General features: G+C 35.1%; 1 protein-coding gene across 1 annotated transcript; it reads right to left on the bottom strand.

The window, feature by feature from the left end:
* Positions 1-14945: 14945 nt before the first annotated feature.
* On the bottom strand, positions 14946-16706 carry LOC111904169 (bidirectional sugar transporter SWEET1). The gene is made up of 6 exons (XM_023899952.3): positions 16484-16706; positions 16330-16366; positions 16060-16155; positions 15612-15891; positions 15411-15530; positions 14946-15309 (listed from the first exon to the last, which is right to left on the bottom strand). The coding sequence occupies exons 1-6, from the start codon at positions 16524-16526 to the stop codon at positions 15112-15114; spliced, it is 774 nt and encodes a 257-aa protein (XP_023755720.1). The 5' UTR covers positions 16527-16706; the 3' UTR covers positions 14946-15111.
* Positions 16707-20321: the final 3615 nt, after the last annotated feature.

Below are 20321 nucleotides of genomic sequence, written 5' to 3'. Positions count from 1 at the left end.
AAGATTATTTAGAATGATTAATCTTAACTAAGTTGTAGTATAGGTTACAAGGATTCCATACATATAAAGAACGTCGAAATCCGAGTTATAACGAAGAAGTTATGACCTGTTGAAGTTTCGCGACAGAACCGATACGACACAGCGTGACGTAAATCGTGAATTTATGTTAGATTGATATTTAGCCTTAGCGATCTAAACAAAAGTCATAGAGTTCGTTAAACCGTGAGTGTGCATAAAAAGAACGCCAAAATCCGACTTCGTATGAGGAAGTTAGGATTTTTCTAAGTTCCAGGTTAGCAGTATACAACCCGAAACTCGAACTTGAGATCGAGTGATTTTTGGTCGAAACAATCTAAACGAAAATCGAAGATCTCGTTATTAGTAGTGCAATGATAAAAAGACAAACGAAAACGGACGTCGGATGAAGAAGTTATGAATTTATAACGGAGTTTTCCTGTCCCGGCCTACTAAAAATAAATAGTAAAAATAAATTCAAAATTAGCCGACGGGGTCTAAAAGAAAGTTGTAGAGCGTAGTCTCACCTACACGGGGATATAAAGAACGTAAAAAACGTAGCTCTTATGAGGAAGATACGAATTTTTGAAGTTTATAAAATAATTAAAATATTTAATTTAAATATAAAATCTGATATTATCCGAAGGGGGGGAGTCATCGGACTTATCTGAGTTACGCCCAGCGTAACCGGAGAATTATGTTTAGCGTAATCCCAGTTTCAGCCCCTATAAATACCTTGCTAGGGCAACCGAGTTTCTTTGCTAATTTCTATTCTCTCTCTCTCTCTCTCTTTCTCTCTCTCTCTCTCTCTCCTATTTTGCATCGATTTTCATGCAAGCGATACCCCGAAGCCTCGATATCATTTATGAGCCCCGAAGCAAGTCCCGAAGACCCGAAGATCCTAAGAAGTGAAATTTCCAAGTCGAAGCTCTGCCCGCGAGAAACCCGGTTTTTGTGAAGATCTGTCGGTTTCACCGAAGAATACTACTTCTACAAGTCGTAGTGCTGTCCAATCATCTTCTGATCAAGTGAGCGTGTAGTTACTTTCTTCTAACACATAAATATGAATTATTTGCTATGAAATACGTGCTATGTGTTATACATGTTTTTAGTTATTTAAACCTTATATGTATTTTATATCTACAAATATGTTGGATAGAACATGGGTAGATGAAATATTTGGTGACTATGAGACGTAGTGCCTATTTTGTAAACCCTGGTGACTATGCGACATAGTGCCTATTTTGTAAACCCTGGTGACTATGCGACGTAGTGCCTATTGTATAAACCCTGGTGACTATGCAACGTAGTGCCTATTGTATAAACCCTGGTGACTATGAGACGTCGTGCCTATTGAGTAAGCCTTGGTGACGATGCGACTTCGTGCCTATTGAGTAAGTCTTGGTGACGATGCGACTTCGTGCCTATTGAGTAAGCCTTGGTGACGATTCGACTTCGTGCCTATTGAGTAAGCCTTGGTGACGATGTGACTTCGTGCCTATTGAGTAAGCCTTGGCGACGATGCGAATCCGTGCCTATTGAGTAAGCCTTGGTGACGATGCGACTCCGTGCCTATTGAGTAAGCCTTGGTGACAATGCGACTCTGTGCCTATTGAGTAAGTCTTGGTGACTATGCGACTTCGTGCCTATTGAGTAACCCTTGGTGACGATGCGAATTTGTGCCTATTGAGTAAGCCTTGGTGACGATGCGACTTCGTGCCTATTGAGTAAGCCTGGGTGACAATGCGATTTCGTGCCTATTGAGTAAGCCTTGGTGACGATGCGACTTCGTGCCTATTGAGTAAGCCTTGGTGACGATGCGACTTCATGCCTATTGAATAAGCTTTGGTGACGATGCGACTTCGTGCCTATTTGATAAACCTTGGTGACGATGTGACTTCGTGCCTGTTGAGTAAACCTTGGTGACTATGGAGTTAGCGCCTGATAGCTATGGATTTAGTATCTGATAGATAAACGTTGGCAGCAATGGACTTCGTGCCAATTCCTTAGGTAAATCCTTGGGAATGAATGAATGAAGGATAATTGGTTCTTAGGGTAAACCCTTAAGAAATAAATGAGATATGGGGATGGGTATTTGGATTGATTGTTTGATGATTGAATAATAAATGTATTATTGTGGGTTGAAAACCCTATATGCTCACCAGGCTCCCAAGTCTGACCCACTCAGTTATCTTTGTATCACAGGTATCAATACGAAGACATATTTCACTGAGGGATTAAAGGAGATGTAAATCATTAGTGTAAATAAATGTAAGTTCTGTTTATGCTTATGTGTCTGTATCGGAACATGACATCCCCATATTTTGTTATATAATGAAAATACTTTTCTTTAAGAAATGCTTTGATAAAATTTTATCATATTTTGTTTTGGGAACAAATTCTGCAACAGTTTTCTTTAAACGCTTACTCTGATTTTAAAAACAAAGCATAAACAAATCGGTCTTTTCTGGTGAAATTGGGGATGTCACACTATGGCTATTTCCTTATCTCATGGTTCAACACTTAATGATCCATAATTGTCATTGTAACACCCTATTTGAAAGTACTCGATTGGGGTCTTGGAAGCCAAAGGGTAGGGGCGATTTGGTCTTTTATGGGTCCTGGGTTTTATCCAGAAGGTTTTAGGCTTGGAGGTGTCGAGGGGAGCGTAGGGCTTCCCACCACCTTTTTTGTGGATATAAAGTTCGTCGGAAACGGACTTAGAATGAAGGAGTTATGACACTTTGAAATTATTGTCAATTTTAGCCCTTAATGGAAATTAGTGGCAAGAAGATCCCATTCATGCAAGGTGGCCAGCACAAGAGTACGCCTAGCGTAAGCTAGGGTACGCCCATTGTAGATGGAGTAAATGGTCGCAGGTGATTGGAGACGTATGCCCAGCGTACGCTCAGAGACACTAAACCCTAATTTTTAGGGTGTGGCACTATATAAAGAACATTACACCCTCTAGGGTCAGCCTCATCCTCATCCTTTAACCCCTCTTCGAAACACTAACCCTAATCGTGAGAGTGTGATCTTGCAAGGCCATCTTGGAGTGCATCTTAGTGTTCTTGAAGATGAGTGGTCATCTTGGAGTCTCACTAATCAGGGAAGAGCTTTTGGATCCAGGTTCTCTAGCTCATTTGTAAGTCTTAGAAGGTATAAAGTTTCTACCTTGTTATCTTATAGCTTGAGATCTAGGTTAGGGCTTGTTTGGTGTTTCTTATGAGCTTATGGACTATCTCTTGGGAGTTGAGCAACTCCAGAGCTTATGAAGAGTAGATCGGAGGTCATTTGGTCCATCTACTTCATAAAAATGTAATCTTGATAAGTATTCTAACCTCATGCATGGATCAAGACCCTTGGAAAGGTCTTAATGGGTTGTTGGGAGCATATGAAGCATGCAAAGGCATAAAGTTTCCAACTTTATGCCTTAAGACGTCTTAATGGACTTAGATCTGAAGTTTGATATTGAAATCCCGAGTATTAAGCACTTAATGGAAAATTAGCTTAACAAAGGAGTACGTTGGGCGTACATGTAGGTACGCGCAGCGTACAACGCCTTTAGTCAGTATGCTTAGCGTACATAGAGTACGCCCCACGTACTCATCAGTTTTGGGCTTGTAGTGTTTTGGGCCTCAGGTTGGGCCAAACAATGGACTTGGGGTCTTTCGGCCTTAGTGGGCCATCAGCCATCAGGAGTCAGATGTTTTGGGCCAAGAATCTGTTGGGGCATAAGGTAGGCCCATTAGAGGGATTGGGCCCAATTGAGCAAATTGGGCCAGTAGTGGACCATTAGTGGGCTTGGAAAGCCTACTTAGTGTTGGGTGTTGTTTTGGGTTCCGGGCCTTAGTTTTGGATCATTCTGGGTCAGGGGTAGAATAATAATTTTACCCCCATGCATGGATTAAGGATCATGGTATGGGACCCAATTGCTAATTGGGTATATTGATCGGTATTGATGGTTCAGGAAGTGGACAGGGCAACAACTAAGGATTTCTTCAGGAAGCTTCTGCATTTGAGGTGAGTCTGCTCACCATACCAAAGGGTCTAAGGTACCAAGGCCGGCCCATTTTATGAGAGTTGGTATACTTACTATGTAGAGGTGTGTGGCATTGTTATGCATTGATATGGAGATAGCTTTACAGCTGGTTGTAGAGATAACCTTCAGGGCTAATGGTAGAGATAGCCTTCAGGGCTAGTGGTAGAGATAACCTTCAGGGCTAATGGTAAAGATAGCCTTTATGGCTAAGGGTAGAGATAGCCTTTGTGGCTAATGGTAAAGATAGCTTTATAGCTAACTGATATGTATTATGTGGTAGAGGTAGCTTCTATAGCTAATTGATATGCATTATGTGGTAGAGGTAGCTTTATAGCTAATTGATATGCGTTATGTGGTAGAGGTAGAGGTAGCTTTTATAGCTGACATGTTATGTGGATTGTGTGGGGTATGCTCTGGGGAACTCACTAAGCTTCGTGCTTACAGGTTTGTTTATGGTTTCAGGTACCTCAGATCCCAAGGGCAAGGGCAAGGCGTGATGGCGCGGCGTGCGCTCTCTCACCGACGTTTTATGGGACACTCTAATATTTGGAATAAAAGTTGTATTTGACTTATGTTTTGAAAACAATTATAATTGCGTTTCTTAATGTATGGGAATGTGTTTGATTACTCTAAAATGAAAATTTTACTTTAAAAATTTGGGTCGTTACAAGTTGGTATTAGAGCCTTGGTTTGAGGGATTCGGGCATACTCTCGGGTGTTTCAGGACTCAAACTAAGGAAATGGTAAAATTGTTTTCAAAAATGACATAAAAAGCTTTTGAAAGAAAGGAAAATATGAGAGTGCAACGCATGGGATCGGCCTAGTCAAGTAAGTAGTCCCCCAATGTGCTAGCCATGTTATTCTGATATTTGAGCTTTGATGATCGTATGGAACTTGCTATGTGTATGCTTTTAAAATTATATACGGTTAGGAGCTTATAGCCTTAGAATGATTGATTTGGCCTTATTTCCTGTTCCTTGTTTGGTTGTGGTTCTAGGGTAGAATCTTTTATTCGAAAGTCTATTTGATCATTTTCTATGTATAATTTGCATGCATAAAGGCAACATGTTATGATTGGTCTGATTGATATAAGCAGAGCAAATCTTAGGACAGCCTGAGATTGATGTATGCTGTAGTTTGTGGGATATGGTTTGGTTTTGGGACGAATTGGAGTTATCAGGTAGAGCATTGGGGAAAGGTACAGGTACGTGTGGAAGGTAGTATTGGGCACGTACTACTGAAAGCACAGACTCTATACCCGAAACAATGTTAGATCTGACAACTCCAAGGAGGACTGGTGTGGGAAGATCCCATATATGGAAATCCCGATCGTTGTGATTTATGACATTTCAGTTCAGCATGGTGATGACACAATTTGGAGCAGGGGGATCAAGATCGGGATTTGCATCTGGGGCAGGGTCAGGCGACACTACCGATGTGATTGATGAGAGGCTGCACGAGCTTATTGCAGCTGAAGTTACCAGGGGCATCCTTGACACCACCCCAGTCATTTTTGGGATGGTCAAGGAGGGCATGTTGGAGATCATGGAGGAGAGATTCAAGGCATTTAGGGCTGAGATTGTTGCGAGTCATGTTGGGGCCCGAACTCCCTTGTTTCGGGAGTTCAAGGCGTGTGGGGCGCCTGAGTTTTTCGGGGCCACGGACCCCATTGTTAGCCGACGCTGGGTGGCGGATATTGAGAACGCCCACCGCACGAGTTCTTGCCCGGATGTGGAAAAGGTGGGATTTGCTTCTTGTATGCTGAGAGACAGGGCCCGGGATTGGTGGGGCGAGGTTACGAGTCAGGTGGGAGCAGCCGATGTGGCTGAGATGACCTAGGCTGAGTTTGTTCGACGATTCGACTCGGAGTTTGCACTAGCTATTGAGGTGCAACGACTTGTGAGGGAGTTTCATGACTTATAGCAGACCATCGAGATTGTGGCGGAGATCACCGCCAAGTTTCAAGAGCGAGCGTTGTTGATTCCACAGTATGCCACCGATGAGGAGATGCGGAGGACGAGGTATCATTCCATGCTAAGGGATGATATCCGAGAATTTGTGAGCTTTACAAGGTGCAAAACCCTGAATGAGATGGTAGAGAAGGTCCGGGAAAGGGAGATGGAGTTGGACTTCCGCACCAAGCGGAAGCCGGAGCAGACACAGGTAGCGGGGGGTCAGGCTAAGAAGCCTAAGACCTCAGACACTTCCAGCAGGGGTCAGCAGGGTCAGGGCCGCTGTGCCAAGTGCAGTTGGGTGCACGGTGGAGCTTGTCGTATCACAGGCATGGGATGCTATGCATGTGGCCAGTAGGGCCACTTTAGCGGGGACTGCCCCACAAAATGGCTTGATTTGTTTTCACTGCAACCAGACCAGCCATAAGCGGGTCAACTGTCCAAGGTTACAAGGAGGAGGAGGAACGGTGGCGGCGCCCGAACCCGCCACATTAAGGATTACCAATAGCCGCCCTGTCAAGGCGGATGCTCCAACGGTGAAGAGCCGCACATTTTAGTTGACCACCGAGGAGGCACAGACAGCTCCAGACATTATGGCTGGTACGTGCCTATTATTCTCTGCTCTTTATTGTCCGTATGACTTATGTGTGCATTATGCTTGTATGAGGACCTTTTCGGTCAATGGTATGTCGGTACATGTCTTGTTTGATTCGGGTGCTACCCGATTGTTCATGTCACTTGCGCTTAGCAAGAAGTTCCGGGATGCGCTGGGAACCTTGGTTTCCTGCTCGAGGTAGAGATTGCAGATGACCATACGAAGAGTACCGCGAGAGTGGTATTAGGTTGAGCAGCTAGAGTCATTGGCATTGTTGGGATTCGAGAAGTGTTAGCTGGTTTTCAAGAGTCATGATTGTTTGGAAGGGTTGTTCGTGGTGCTCTAGCTCTGTTAGACACCTGCTGTCAGCGGATTGTCAATTGGGACGGGAGAGGGTTTGGGGAATCCTTCAATTCTCGTGTGTTGAGCGGACTTAGTTGAATCTAAGTGGGGGAGAATCTTTCAGATATCCAGAATTTGGAGGAGTGAACCAGGTAGAGTTCCAGTCAGTGTTTAATTTCAGCTGAAAGGATAGACCGCGTGGGCGCCCAACGCTAAGATGCGTTCGGATTGATAGATGAGCAATAGGGCTTTGGTCGAGGATCATGTTTGTACAAGAAGTATTCTAAGTCTACGGGTTTAGCTGTTGCATTCACAAATTCGTTCAGTTTGCTTAGAGCAGTTCGCATGGTCATGGGGAATCCACAACTTAGGTGGAATCAGGGCTAGAGATGATTATTCGATTGGATACCTGTGGGGGATCCCGAGTGGTTATGAGAATTCAGAATAAAATTGGTAGAGACTGTTGAGGCAAGGGTTGAGAACTTAAGTTACAGGATCTTGTGGATAAGCGGTACGTGACGCGGGAGAGCTACGGCTGGGTGGTACTGATATGTGATCTCTTGGGAACCTGGTGGTTGGACCGGGTGTGAGACTGGTAATCTCAGGGATCGGATAAGGATGTCTATTTACTGGTCAGATAAGGGTAATCAGATGTTATGATGCATAATAGATCTCGATGTAGTGGCGGAGTATTGACCCATTTCGTAGAGGACTCCGAATCGGGGTTCGTGCAGATTCAGTACAGGATTTTGATTCTGTGAGATGGGATGCGGGAGCATAAGGATGCCAAGGGCATCAAAGGCAGTATACCAGGTAATGAATGGGTTTGGTTTGATGGTAGCTCAAGCCATCACGATGTACCTCGAGTGGTTCTATAAGTGATGGGACTGTGACATGTTGTGACCGGGAAAAGACGAGTCAAAGGAGGTCGGATATGACGTAAGACTATAGTTGTTCTGGTAGCATTCATTTTTGCGTTAGGTTCAGTGGCTACGGGTTGTCATCCTGTTATGATCGGTTGGATCAAGGATTGAAGGAGTCAAGAGAAGTGGTATTGTCAGGGCAACTATTGTTAGACGAGATGTCCTTCGGAGGTCATGTGGGACTGCTGAGTGTGTGTCTCTGGCTCAGTAGTCGGGAAGGTGTCTGGTATTTCGGTTACTTGGTAGGCGAGTCGGGACCAGGAAGGTCTCGTCCGTTCTTCAGGAAAGCAACCATGTGGCAGCAAGACTGCAAGAGGAGTAGGAGCGACTTCTGTGGTTTGGAGTTTGTGTATGGAATTGTGGGTTTTTCGGTAGTCACAGTTGGTCGGTGACTTTTGTTATTTTAGAAGCCTTAAGGTATTAGGAGTGGAAGAATTCTATCTAGGCAAGTCTCTTGTGGAATTAGGTCAAGTATGATTCAATGTGAGCAATCTGTCAGGGAGACAGACCATCTCGAGGCTTTAAGTTTCAGATGGAGTGGATGTAATCAGGTTGCAAGGAAATCATTCATCTTTGGAATATAGAACCCTGCGAGGGTTGGTTTTGATTGCCTTGGGAAGACTGGGGTATTCACGGGTTTGTGGCCGTGGTGCTCAGGTAGTTTGGTATGTCAGGGATGGCGATGCATGACTTCAAGGACAAAGTCTAGTTTAAGTGGGGGAGAGTTGTAACACCCTATTTGAAAGTACTCGGTTGAGGTCTTGGAAGCCAAAGGGTAGGGGGCGATTCGGTCTTTTATGGGTCCCGAGTTTTATCCGGAAGGTTTTAGGCTTGGAGGTGTCGAGGGGAGCGTAGGGTTTGGTCAATCTCTAGTCCTAACATGAATATCGAATACTCTTTAACACAATTAAGTTAACAATTATTATATCCTCTAACCTTAGGGTTTGGTCAATCTCTAGTCCTAACATTTTATTGTCATAAACTAATTAAGCTGCAAGTCAATATAATCAGGTTGGTCCTCTAAACTATATTAACTTCAAGAGAAATTAATATCCTCATACATTTTCTTCTTACTTATCTTTTTCCCACATTAAATGGTGGCAATTGGATTAAAATATTATTAATTTCATTAAATATGACACATGTCAACATCTGACATGGGTAGAATGACGAATAGGAAGAAAATGTAGGAGGATATCTAATTTCTCCAAACTCAATTGTAAGTAATAAAATGAAAACTTTAACACACACACACACACACACACACACATATATATATATATATATATATATATATATATATATATATATATATATATATATATATATAGGGTTAGGATTAAATATGAAACCTAAGTATAGTGTGATTGTATGACTTAATAAGGACCGTTGGATTAGAAAATCAAATGGCTAAGAATGGTATGGCATTATTGTAATTTTAGTGGAAAGCTTTAATCATTTTACTAATAAAAACGGTTCATAAGGGTATTTTTGATATTCTTACCATAATCAAATAAGGTAAGGTTGAGTTATTTGGGATACATGATTATGTTTCACAAATCAATATCCCTAGAGACAAAATACAGTAATCCAACATCTTATACATCCATTCTTAAAGAATCTTCAACCAGTGAAGCTTTTCATTCTACTATCACTCTCAAGAAAAGTGGAGGTCTAGAAATAAAAAATGACGAACCAGAGATTGATATGTAGGTTATGTTAAAACTTTTGATCTAAGGTCTTGAATACGGATGAATCGTTACTAGTCGATGATGATTTCTTTGTTCTCCCAGTAGGTTTGTTTTTAATATTTTCTTGAAGAATGGAGCCCTATTAGTAATGCAATTGATTAGGGTTTTCTTTATTTCTGATTAAATCAATTATTTGTCAACTAAATTTGAAGGGGGCGTAATATTAGATGTCTTACTAACGATTACATAATTTCCCTATTCTTGAAGAATTGCATTTTTTTGATAAAAAAGTATGGATGTTTTCTTAGCAACCAGTTCACATACACAATGAACATAGTTTGTATAATGACAAATAGTATTTTTCTTTATAATGAATTCTTTTGTTTTTTTTCTATTTGTATGATTTTTGTTAAGAAAAGTTTTAGAAAAAAATTATTGTATTAGATATATTCGGTGAAAATATGTGTGGTTAATTTGGTGAATTAAGTTTCTTCATTTTGTTACAGGATGTATTGAATGTACTGAATTAAGTTTGTACATATTCTTATAAATTGTGGTGATAAAAAAAAATGATTTTAAAATATATATTCTTTGAGAATATGTGTGGTTAATCCACATATTCTTCAAAAATATGGATGTTTGTTATATAATTTTTTTCATAAGGTTAAATATCTAAAGGTTAATAGTCTTATATTCTTACAGAATGTGTTGAATTTTGTATGTGTACAGGTTATTACCCATATATTCTTGTAGAATGTGCTTTAAAATGGCATGAAGATATCCAACAAAATGATAACTTATTTATATAGAACAAAATGATATCCAACAAAATGATAACTTATTTGTATAGAACAGCATAAAAATCAAAATAATCAAGAGTTTTGTGTTTATAACAAAGTACATGGTCTGTCAACTAATTGAAAATCTCACAAAATCTACAACTTCAAATACAAAAATGTATTTCTTATTTTTACATCATTATCACAAGTGACACATCATTTAATCCCTAATATTAGATGGTTTATCGATTGCCATAACCATCTTCTCGAACTGTGATTTCTTGTTGACCATGAAATGCTTTAAACAACCGTATCACCTTTGACTTTGATAATTTTGAATAGTATAATATCTTGCTATATATATAAAAAGAATTATGAATATTATTCAATAATATATTTAAGCATTAACTTATATAATATACAAGTCAGTAAAATTATGCATTGTTTAAGAATAAAATCACATAAATTAGTGTACATCAACTTAATTATGCAAACACAAATATCCATTCTTTAGGAATGTGCTTCTTAAAATCATAACTGGTAAAGAAAATCCTTACGAACAAACAGGAAATATAAAAAATATCTTGGTTAAATTTTTTTTATTACTTGTTTATAGAAAAACAAGTTGATTGAAAATTTGAATTAAGATTCAACAAACACTTTTTCAAACATGATGATGGCCAAATGCATATTTAAAATATACAAACAAGATAATGAATAAGTGTATTAAAAATATTCTTTAAGAATGTTTGTAGGAATACAAAATTAGTGAAAATCATTATCACGAAATAACTCTTAGGATAAATAAAATAAACGAACCTATAATTCTTTTAATATAAATGAAGATTTTAGAATAATGAACTTAACATTTCTAAAACCATTTTAAAATATGTTTCCTTATATCATAATTGGAATAAAATTTCAAAGATTCTTTAAGAATGTGTGGATGGATAGAAAATCAGTGAAATCATTATTAAGAAGTAATTCTACTGGGAAAAAATCATTGAATCTACAAATTGGAGTAGATCAAAAACAAAATTTTCGTTACCAAAACTGAAAATTGATTTACAAATTTGACAAATCACTAACAAAAATCATATTTACCAAAACAACAAAAGATATAGATGAGGAGAGTGAATAAACTGAATTAGTGAGACGAGTATTAACAGCTAACCCTAATTGAAGAAAAATCCCTGAATCTGTAGACTGGAGAACATCACAAATAAAAATCTTATTCGCCAAAAAAAAATCGAATCACATATCGGAAACAAGTTGATGGTTTCTTGAAATCGATTTAAAAAATGGAGAAAATCACAAACAAAAATCTTGTTCACCAGAACAGAAATTCGATTTAGATGAGGAAAAACATTAAACTATCTTACCTGAATCAAAATCATGGCATGTGGTTATCCTGAAACAAAATCGCACCTTTATGATATCATATATCAAACAAAAATCGCACCTGTTTCTTGAAAACAATTTGTTGATTAGAGAAGATCGTTGATGTTTCTCAAAATCAATTTACACATTGGAGAAAATAGAAGATGAAAAAAGAGAACACCATAAACTAGTAATGTGACCATAGCTAAATTTTGGGGATAAATTAATATGATTAATTGATATTTAGGTTATTTTACTATAATGTCCCTATCAAATGATTGGTCAATAATTAGTCACACATTCACACAATAGATAGAGTTTATATATGAACCTAACTCTCTCTCTCTCTCTCTCTCTATATATATATATATATATATATATATATATATATATATATATATATAGAGAGAGAGAGAGAGAGAGAGAGAGAGAAAGAGAGAAAGAAAGAGAGAGACAAAGAGATAGGTTCATATATAACGTATAATTATTATGTGGAATATATGACAAATTCTGGACAAATCATTTGATAAGGGTGTTAAAGTAATTTAGTTAAATAAATTAATTATTATATATTTTAAATACATATATAATTAATTTTGAAGAATATGGTTATATATGATTGGGTTAATTATTATGGACCAGTTATATAACACATAATTTACTTCATCAGTTCATCCGTTAAATAAGGTTGTATATAATCCAGTTCTTTAAGAATGCATATTAAAAGTCATTTTCAACCATTTTATTTTGAAGAACATGCTTACATATAAATCTTACTCATTTTTAAAGAATTCAAAGTAAAAACAAGATCATCTTATTCTCATTTTCAACTATTTATACTTAGTCATTCTCTTAAAATTCTTTTAATTAATTGCAGAATTCATATGAAATTCTTTAAGAACACATATTAAAAACCTACTTTTAACTACTACATAGTAAATGATCAATTATACGTAACAAATAGTCAAATATTATACTTCCAACTAACAAATCAAACCATAATACTTAGGTTCATCTACATCTACACGGAAGCAAAAGGATATTAGCCCATTATGCATCTACATCTCATAATTGTAGAAAATACGTAGTGTCTCTAAGCTTCAAATGTCGCATCGCTATGCGTGATCATCCCCGATGGTTCTTGAATCTTTATGCCTCTTTGCGACGTCATCTTCATTATTCGTGACTATAAACCTGTGTTTTATGGTAACTTTTATTTTGATCCATATCTATCTCCACTCTTTCCCAATCTTTTCTTTATAATCTTCGCTCCGAATTTAACTATATTTATCCAATATAATATTCTAGAGCAATTTATTAAGATAAATATCCAAAATATATGACTAATTCACACAATATTAAAATATTTCACTATCTTTTGCTTCCCCTCAAACAAATATAAAATTACATTATGTCTCAACGTCAAGATATTTTAACCAAATTTCAAACGACTTAACATATATAAAAATGAAAACAAAATAGGAAAAGGAAAATCATAAAAACAATCAATGTTCTAATCGGATGCAATCTTTTGACTGAAACATCCTTTATATTTTTCATTTTTTCAAAATTTGAAAGCTCTTAGTTGACTCATCACGTCAAAATTTTTAATTTTTTTTTTCCGATGCATACTTTCTTTCACTCTTATTTTTCTTTTATCATAGAACATATAACAATCAAAATGAATAATAAAATTTAGGGGAATTTTACCACCTCATACAGATTTGATTTCTTGTCTTCTGCTGTTTTTTCATTTTTCCTATTTTGCTTTTTTGTTGTCTTTAATTCATCTTAAATTTATATTATTATTATTATTATTACTACTACAAAATTTGAACAAAACTTTATAATTTGGACGACATTTTAAATTTGGTTGACGTTATAAAATTCGAACAACTATATAAAATCGGTTTTTAATTATTTATTTATTTATTATTATTATTATTAATATTATTATTATTATCAATTTCGAAAAACATTTATAAATCGGACGACTATATCAAATCGGTTTTTAGTTCTTTTTTATTTTATATTTTAATCTAATAATGTGAAATCAAATATCAAAAAAATAAAGAATAAAAAAGAAAATAAAAAAAACAATGATGTCAAATCAACTGTCAAAAAATTGATTATATTGAGTTTACGGGAGTAAATTTGGTTAAAGTGATAGTTATACCACAACACTAAATTTTATTGTAGCTCTATAAACTTGATCTAAAAGATTATTATATATTCAACACTAATTCCTCACATACATTATCTATCATTTAAACATTTTACGGCCCACACAACAAATAAGGGACAAGCAAAAAAGAAACTACTGAAAATTTATTATAATAAATAAAAATTCATTTTGTCATATGTTAATATCTTATAAGTTTTGATATTGTTATTTTATTGTATTTTTTAAATAAATAATGTCCACGTATTAAATTCCGGGTTTTTCAAATTTTAAAATAAAAAAGCCACATAATATATATATATATATATATATATATATATATATATATATATATATATATATATATATATATATATATATATATATATATATAATATTAAATGTAATAAATATGATAATAAATTATAATTAATATATATATTTTTTACTTTTTATTTTAAAATTTTATTTAAAAAATATTTATTATTTACATTTTGATATTTAATTTTTTTTAATCTACCTAAACCCATGTAGAATAGACAAAATTTTCTTATTTCCAGTTACCATATGTGAAAATAGAATTATCCAAAATTTAAATTGTTTTGTGAATTTTTGGTATTATTTAAAGTGATCTTTACGTTTTTTGTTTTAACAAGTAAACCCAAAATTTTAATTAACCAAATGTTTTTAATTTTTTTTTTTTTTATTTCCATAGAATCAGAATGTTTTAAGGACTACATTTACGACATGACAAAGTTAAACCGTATATGCATGACAAGGTAAATGCCAAATTGGGGTACTGAATTTCGTTTTCATGCTTATTTTCTTGATTTTCATTTTCACTATCACTAAAATAACATCATTAACGTAGTTAAAAACGTTTTTCTAATGAAATGCGTGTTACGTGTTATATTAAATAAATGAAGTCTAATTTATCGTAATAATTATATGTAAGTGACCAAAATTAATTAATTACAACATTATAAGATTTAGATACCGAAGACAATTTAGTGTAAAATTCATAAAGAATCTTGTCAATATTCATTCAAAATCTGATGATACGGATTTGAAAAATTATAAACCATTTAATAAAGCAAGATTCACCGCCAAACCGCATGAACATGTATCATTTTAATTTTTAAAAAGTAAAAACAAACTTCGTCCTAACAAAAAAGAAAACAAGAAACATATGAATCCAGAATCCGTACGATTCGACGACAGGGCGAGTCCTTTACACTCCATTGTTATCCTGCTGTGGTTGTTCGGCGGTGGTCTTTTCTTTCCCATTGACGAACCCCATTTCCATGGCGGAGCTGCCGCCTTCATTGGCCGCTGGTTTATCGTCCTTCTGTCCTCCCTTGTTCTTTCTATAAATGGCGTACAAAATCAATTGAAGTGCACCTAATACGCTTCCGAATCCGTTGCATACCTGCAATTTGATTTGGATTTCAACTAGTAAAACATATAATAGATAGAACAATTAATTCGAAGGTCTGTAATTAGAAATCAAATGAAAGATGAAGGGCTTACATAGACAAAAGGGTCGTTTCCGAGTAGTCCAAATACAAACCAAGATGTACCACACAAGAAAACAAACAATGACAGGAAAAAAGGCATGTACTCCACACTCTTCGTCCTGATCACTGTCATCTGCACATTTCGTCGGAAATTGATGTAAAAAAAAACCGGTGAAGAAAGGGCTGGAATTAGATCGGAGAAATGGATACATACCATGATGGAGAGGGGCGAGCCGTACATGATGACGGAGAAAATGGCGGCGGCGAAACCGCAGAAATACCGGCGAGTCTTGCCGTGGAGTGCAAAAACGGAAACTAAGGCGACGGAAGAGAAGGCGGCGAGAACGAAGGTGACCAACCCAAGGATCTTCGCCTTCTCCTTCTTCGGTGCGTGTAGTATGAAAATCAACACATAGATAGACTCGATCACTGCTCCTGTTCCGTTGATAACTGTCACCAGTGTGTTGTTTTTCGAAATGAATGGTAGTCCATACCTGATAATACCAAAACTAGAACAGTAAATTCACGTATTCATCGGAATTGAAACTAGATTCTTCCATTGTGTATTCACTAATTCGACCGAACAAGTGAGAGATTCGTGAACGCGATAAAGTGTTTTTGCTCACGGAATTTGAATAGAGAAGATGAAAATGAGGAGTTACCAGGCAGAGAGTAGGCAGTTGAGCAAGGTCATGGGGTAGGGAATCCCTGAGAACTGTTCGGTTGATTTGTTCTTGAGTATCCTCTTAAACGTAATCCTACACGCACATCAACAATTAATCAATTTCTACGTAGAGAGAGATAGAGATCTGTGTGTTTATAAACTTTAATCGACAGAAAACTGATGAAATGGTTGGTGTTTTCACAGATTTGTGTTTATAAACAGAATGAAATTGTTCCCCGTTTTCACTGAAAATTGTTGAAATGCTTACGTTGGTGCGAGGAAGAGGAACAGACCAGTTGCATCTCCTGTTTTCCAAAATCACACAAACGGAAATCAATCAACAAAAAATTGTTTGCACTGTATGTGAATGTGAAGCAAACCAGAAACAGATGAATATTCATGAATCAAGGAAGAACACTCACCGAAAATGCCAAAAACTGTATGCAAAATAGAAACGGCGCCCATTGTTGTTTGGATTTGGATTCGGATTCAGAGATAATGAATGAAGTAGGAAGTGTGATTTATATAGAAAACCCAAATATATGGTAACCTCCTTTCAACTGCTGTTAGAGAGAGAATTTAAAATGGAAGGAGAGTGTGTCCGTACACTGCAAATTATTGTGAGATGGAATTTGAGAAATCAGTTGATGAAATTTTGTTTCATGTTTAAATATATGGGACCAAATTGAAGTTCATCATTACAAGCAATTTGTTATTTATTTCTAAATTCGTCTAAAACCAAAAAATAAAATTATTATTTATAAAAAAAAAAAAAATTCATTCCGTGTTCCACGTAAACCATTCCATGCGAGTGAAATACATTCATTCCAAAATTTCGAGGACCAAAGAACCATTTGATGCTTTTTGACATGTTTATTAATATACAGCCCTACAATTATTGGTGTCGACACATTTTCTGCCCTTTTATCTATTGAAAAGTATTAACTTGCTGCTACTTAGGGTTATAAAAACACAACAAGATAAAGATTGAAATTAGTATTTTATAAATTATTAACGTCTCATGTTTAAAAGTCTCTTACATGGTAGTTGTGGGTTTATCAATATGGTTTGAAGACGTCGTATCAAGTAGAATTTGACGACAATATATTTTTAATGTACACTAATTTGTATATACATCATTGTTGTTTTTTCGTGATTTTTAGTCTCCTTAGTAAAATAAATGATCTATGGTATTTTATGAATCTTATAGACGGGTAACAAATGACATATATTTTTATAGATAGCAAGTGTAAAACTAAATAGAAAAATTAAAAGTTTGAATAGTAAGCTAAACATAAAGGGGGTGTAAATGAAATTTAGTTTTATCCGATTTCAAGTGATGATGATATCCGCATCTCACCGCTTTTCTTGGTTTGTGTGAAAATGACATTCAGTTTTATTTCGGGGTCTGTTAAATCCCCCTCGTTTTTACTTTATTTTATGTCAAATCAAAATCAATATATATATATATATATATATATATATATATATATATATATATATATATATATATATATATATATATATATAAAATAATTTTTGTAAGTACTTACAATTTTAACTATTTTATATATGCCTGTTATTTTGTTGTATTTATTTAAAAGTTTTTATAAATTTATTTTTGTATATAATAATTTATTATTTTCTAAAACTTGAAATTTTTTAACTATAGCTGAGGGGTAACCTGTTCAATTGAACAACTAAATATTTATAATCATTATTATCGTTCTAGTTTTAACGATTAAATATCTATAATGATTATTATTGTTTGACAATTTAATTGCAAGTTGATTAATTATTTATAATTTTTTTATTTATAATAATATTTATTAAAAAATTATATATATATATATATATATATATATATATATATATATATATATATGTGTGTGTGTCAAATGTCAAATCATAAGGGAGGAGGATAAACAAAGAATAGGAATAGGGGGGTGGCGGATTAATGGGAGCCTTTTATTTCTATTTTCTTATTTTTCTTTCACATAATTTTGTAAAAGTTGAAAATATACTTGGAACATGATTCTACGCACAGAAATATTGGTTAGGATTACATATAGTTAAATTGATCTCGAAAATATATTCTGAGGATTAAGTTGGTATTCGAAGTTGAGAGATAAATAATTTGGTATAGTACAATGTAAAGAGTAGCATGAAAAATAATAAAAGTGACTGGACATGACAACGTAACATGTTTCATTAGTGGTGAAGCTATTTGGGATTGTTGGGGGTGCTGCATGTCATTGAAAATATAATTGGAGCATGATTCTACTCCTCTCTCTCTCTCTCTAATTATCTAAGGATATCTTTATTATTATGGAAACTAGTACTAAAATCCCATGATTATAGGAAAATAAAAATGTTTTTATAAGAGCATGCGGTATGGGCCAAAAACGAGAAGCAACATACTGATGTGACATGCCTCAACGGTGTCATGACGGAGGGAACACCGCCCCCAACTTGTTGAATCTCGTTATGGTGAATCTTGTGGTAACGAGGACGAGATAAAACAAGAAAAATGATTGGCTATCTCCTTTATCAACCAATCAAATAATTTTCTTTATTTTCTCTCTCTATCTCTTAACATGCTATAATATCTGGAACACTATTTCCCCCTTGGTGTTATAGTGGTGTTATGGATGAGGTGACACCAATTTGGTATTATATCCCGTTGCCCACACCCAATGCTCTTAGGCTAAAAAATCAGCCACACTCGTCTCCGCTTACCTCTTTATAGCTACGATTGTATGCTCCAAGAGGACCCTAACTCATGCTTTTCTTCATTGATCCCATACCTCTTTTCAGCAAAAGTGGTGCACTACCAATCCACCCCCATCCATGTACACCACCATCACCATCATTGTCCCAACGTAACTCGAAAACCGTTGACAACTTCTGAACAGTCACCACCACCCAAGGTGCCGCCTTTCACTTCAGTGGCCAAGTCGCACCCATGGTTCGTTTTCTCCACCGCCCCGATCGATCTTCAGAACTATCACCAACTCCTCTTTCAGGTGTTTATGTCGACTACACTTTCTAATTGCGTCATGCTGGATTTTTAACAACAAATACTAAATTAGAGTCTAGTTCAATTTATATGCGCAATTAGGGCTTCGATTTTATTTCTTATCGATGTCGTGAACAAAGACTGCCAAAGGTATGTGTATTGTTGTCTAGTATCTGTGGTTTCAAATTTCCATTCTATTAATTGTTGTTTAATTTTAATCAATATAGGAATCTCCATTTAACTGAAGTTTTGCATCAATCATAATTAATAGTCGTAACTTTTTTAGGTTTTCAGTAATTCAAAATTAAGGAAAATGATTGTTGATGTTGAGAGATACATGCTACTGTAAGATGAATTTTGTTTGTTCAGTACATTTTAATTCATGAAATGTTTTGTTTCTTTTTTAAATAAAGATATTTAATTTTTAGAAAAGTAGGAGTAACCTGTAAAAAAAAGAGAAATCACAAAGGGAATTCTAAAGCAAAAAATACAAAGATAATAGACTCCTAAACTAATTATAAACCTCTTTTATTCTTGAATTAAAACTTTTAATGAATTCTTTATATTTCATCAAGGATTTTGAATTGTTTTTAGTTATAATCATTTGTAAAGATGTATATGTTTGTGTCATTATTTTCACCAAATAATGTTTATATTGTAAACTTATCCGATTATTTTGGTAATAATCATTTGTGAAGACAATATTTTTTGAGTTTAATCATTAACAAAGAGAACTATATTATAATTTTATGGTGTTATTCAAACATGATGTTTGGAATAATTATATCCTTAACGCTTTATGTTTTGAACATATATAACTTTAAAGTGGTAAAATCCGCATTTGAATATGATTAGTTGCATCTTTCTTTGTTTCTATGTGTATATCTTTGTTTCTATGTGTATGGCCTCACTAAGAAAGTTTAGGTCTTGAGTGTATCAAGAGGTTTTAAGAATGGATTTATTCATTTAAGTATATTTGTTTTTTGTTTAAGTTTTAGTATATTTTATTTTTTGTTAATGATTACAACCATGCTTTATTTATTTCCGATTAAAATTGTATTTGGTTAACGAGTTAAACACTTTGTGGACACTTATTCATTTCTGATTAAAATTGAACCTGGTTAATGAGTTAAGCATTTTGTGGACAATAATATATAAATTTTCCTTTGATTTTATGTAGATCGACCGAGTTGATATAGATGAACTAAAAGATTATAAGGATGAATGATGAGTACAATGTA

The sequence above is a fragment of the Lactuca sativa genome, chromosome 1 (assembly GCF_002870075.4).
Source record: "Lactuca sativa cultivar Salinas chromosome 1, Lsat_Salinas_v11, whole genome shotgun sequence".
NCBI lineage: Eukaryota > Viridiplantae > Streptophyta > Magnoliopsida > Asterales > Asteraceae > Lactuca > Lactuca sativa.
This window is presented reverse-complemented; position numbering and strand designations above follow the sequence as displayed.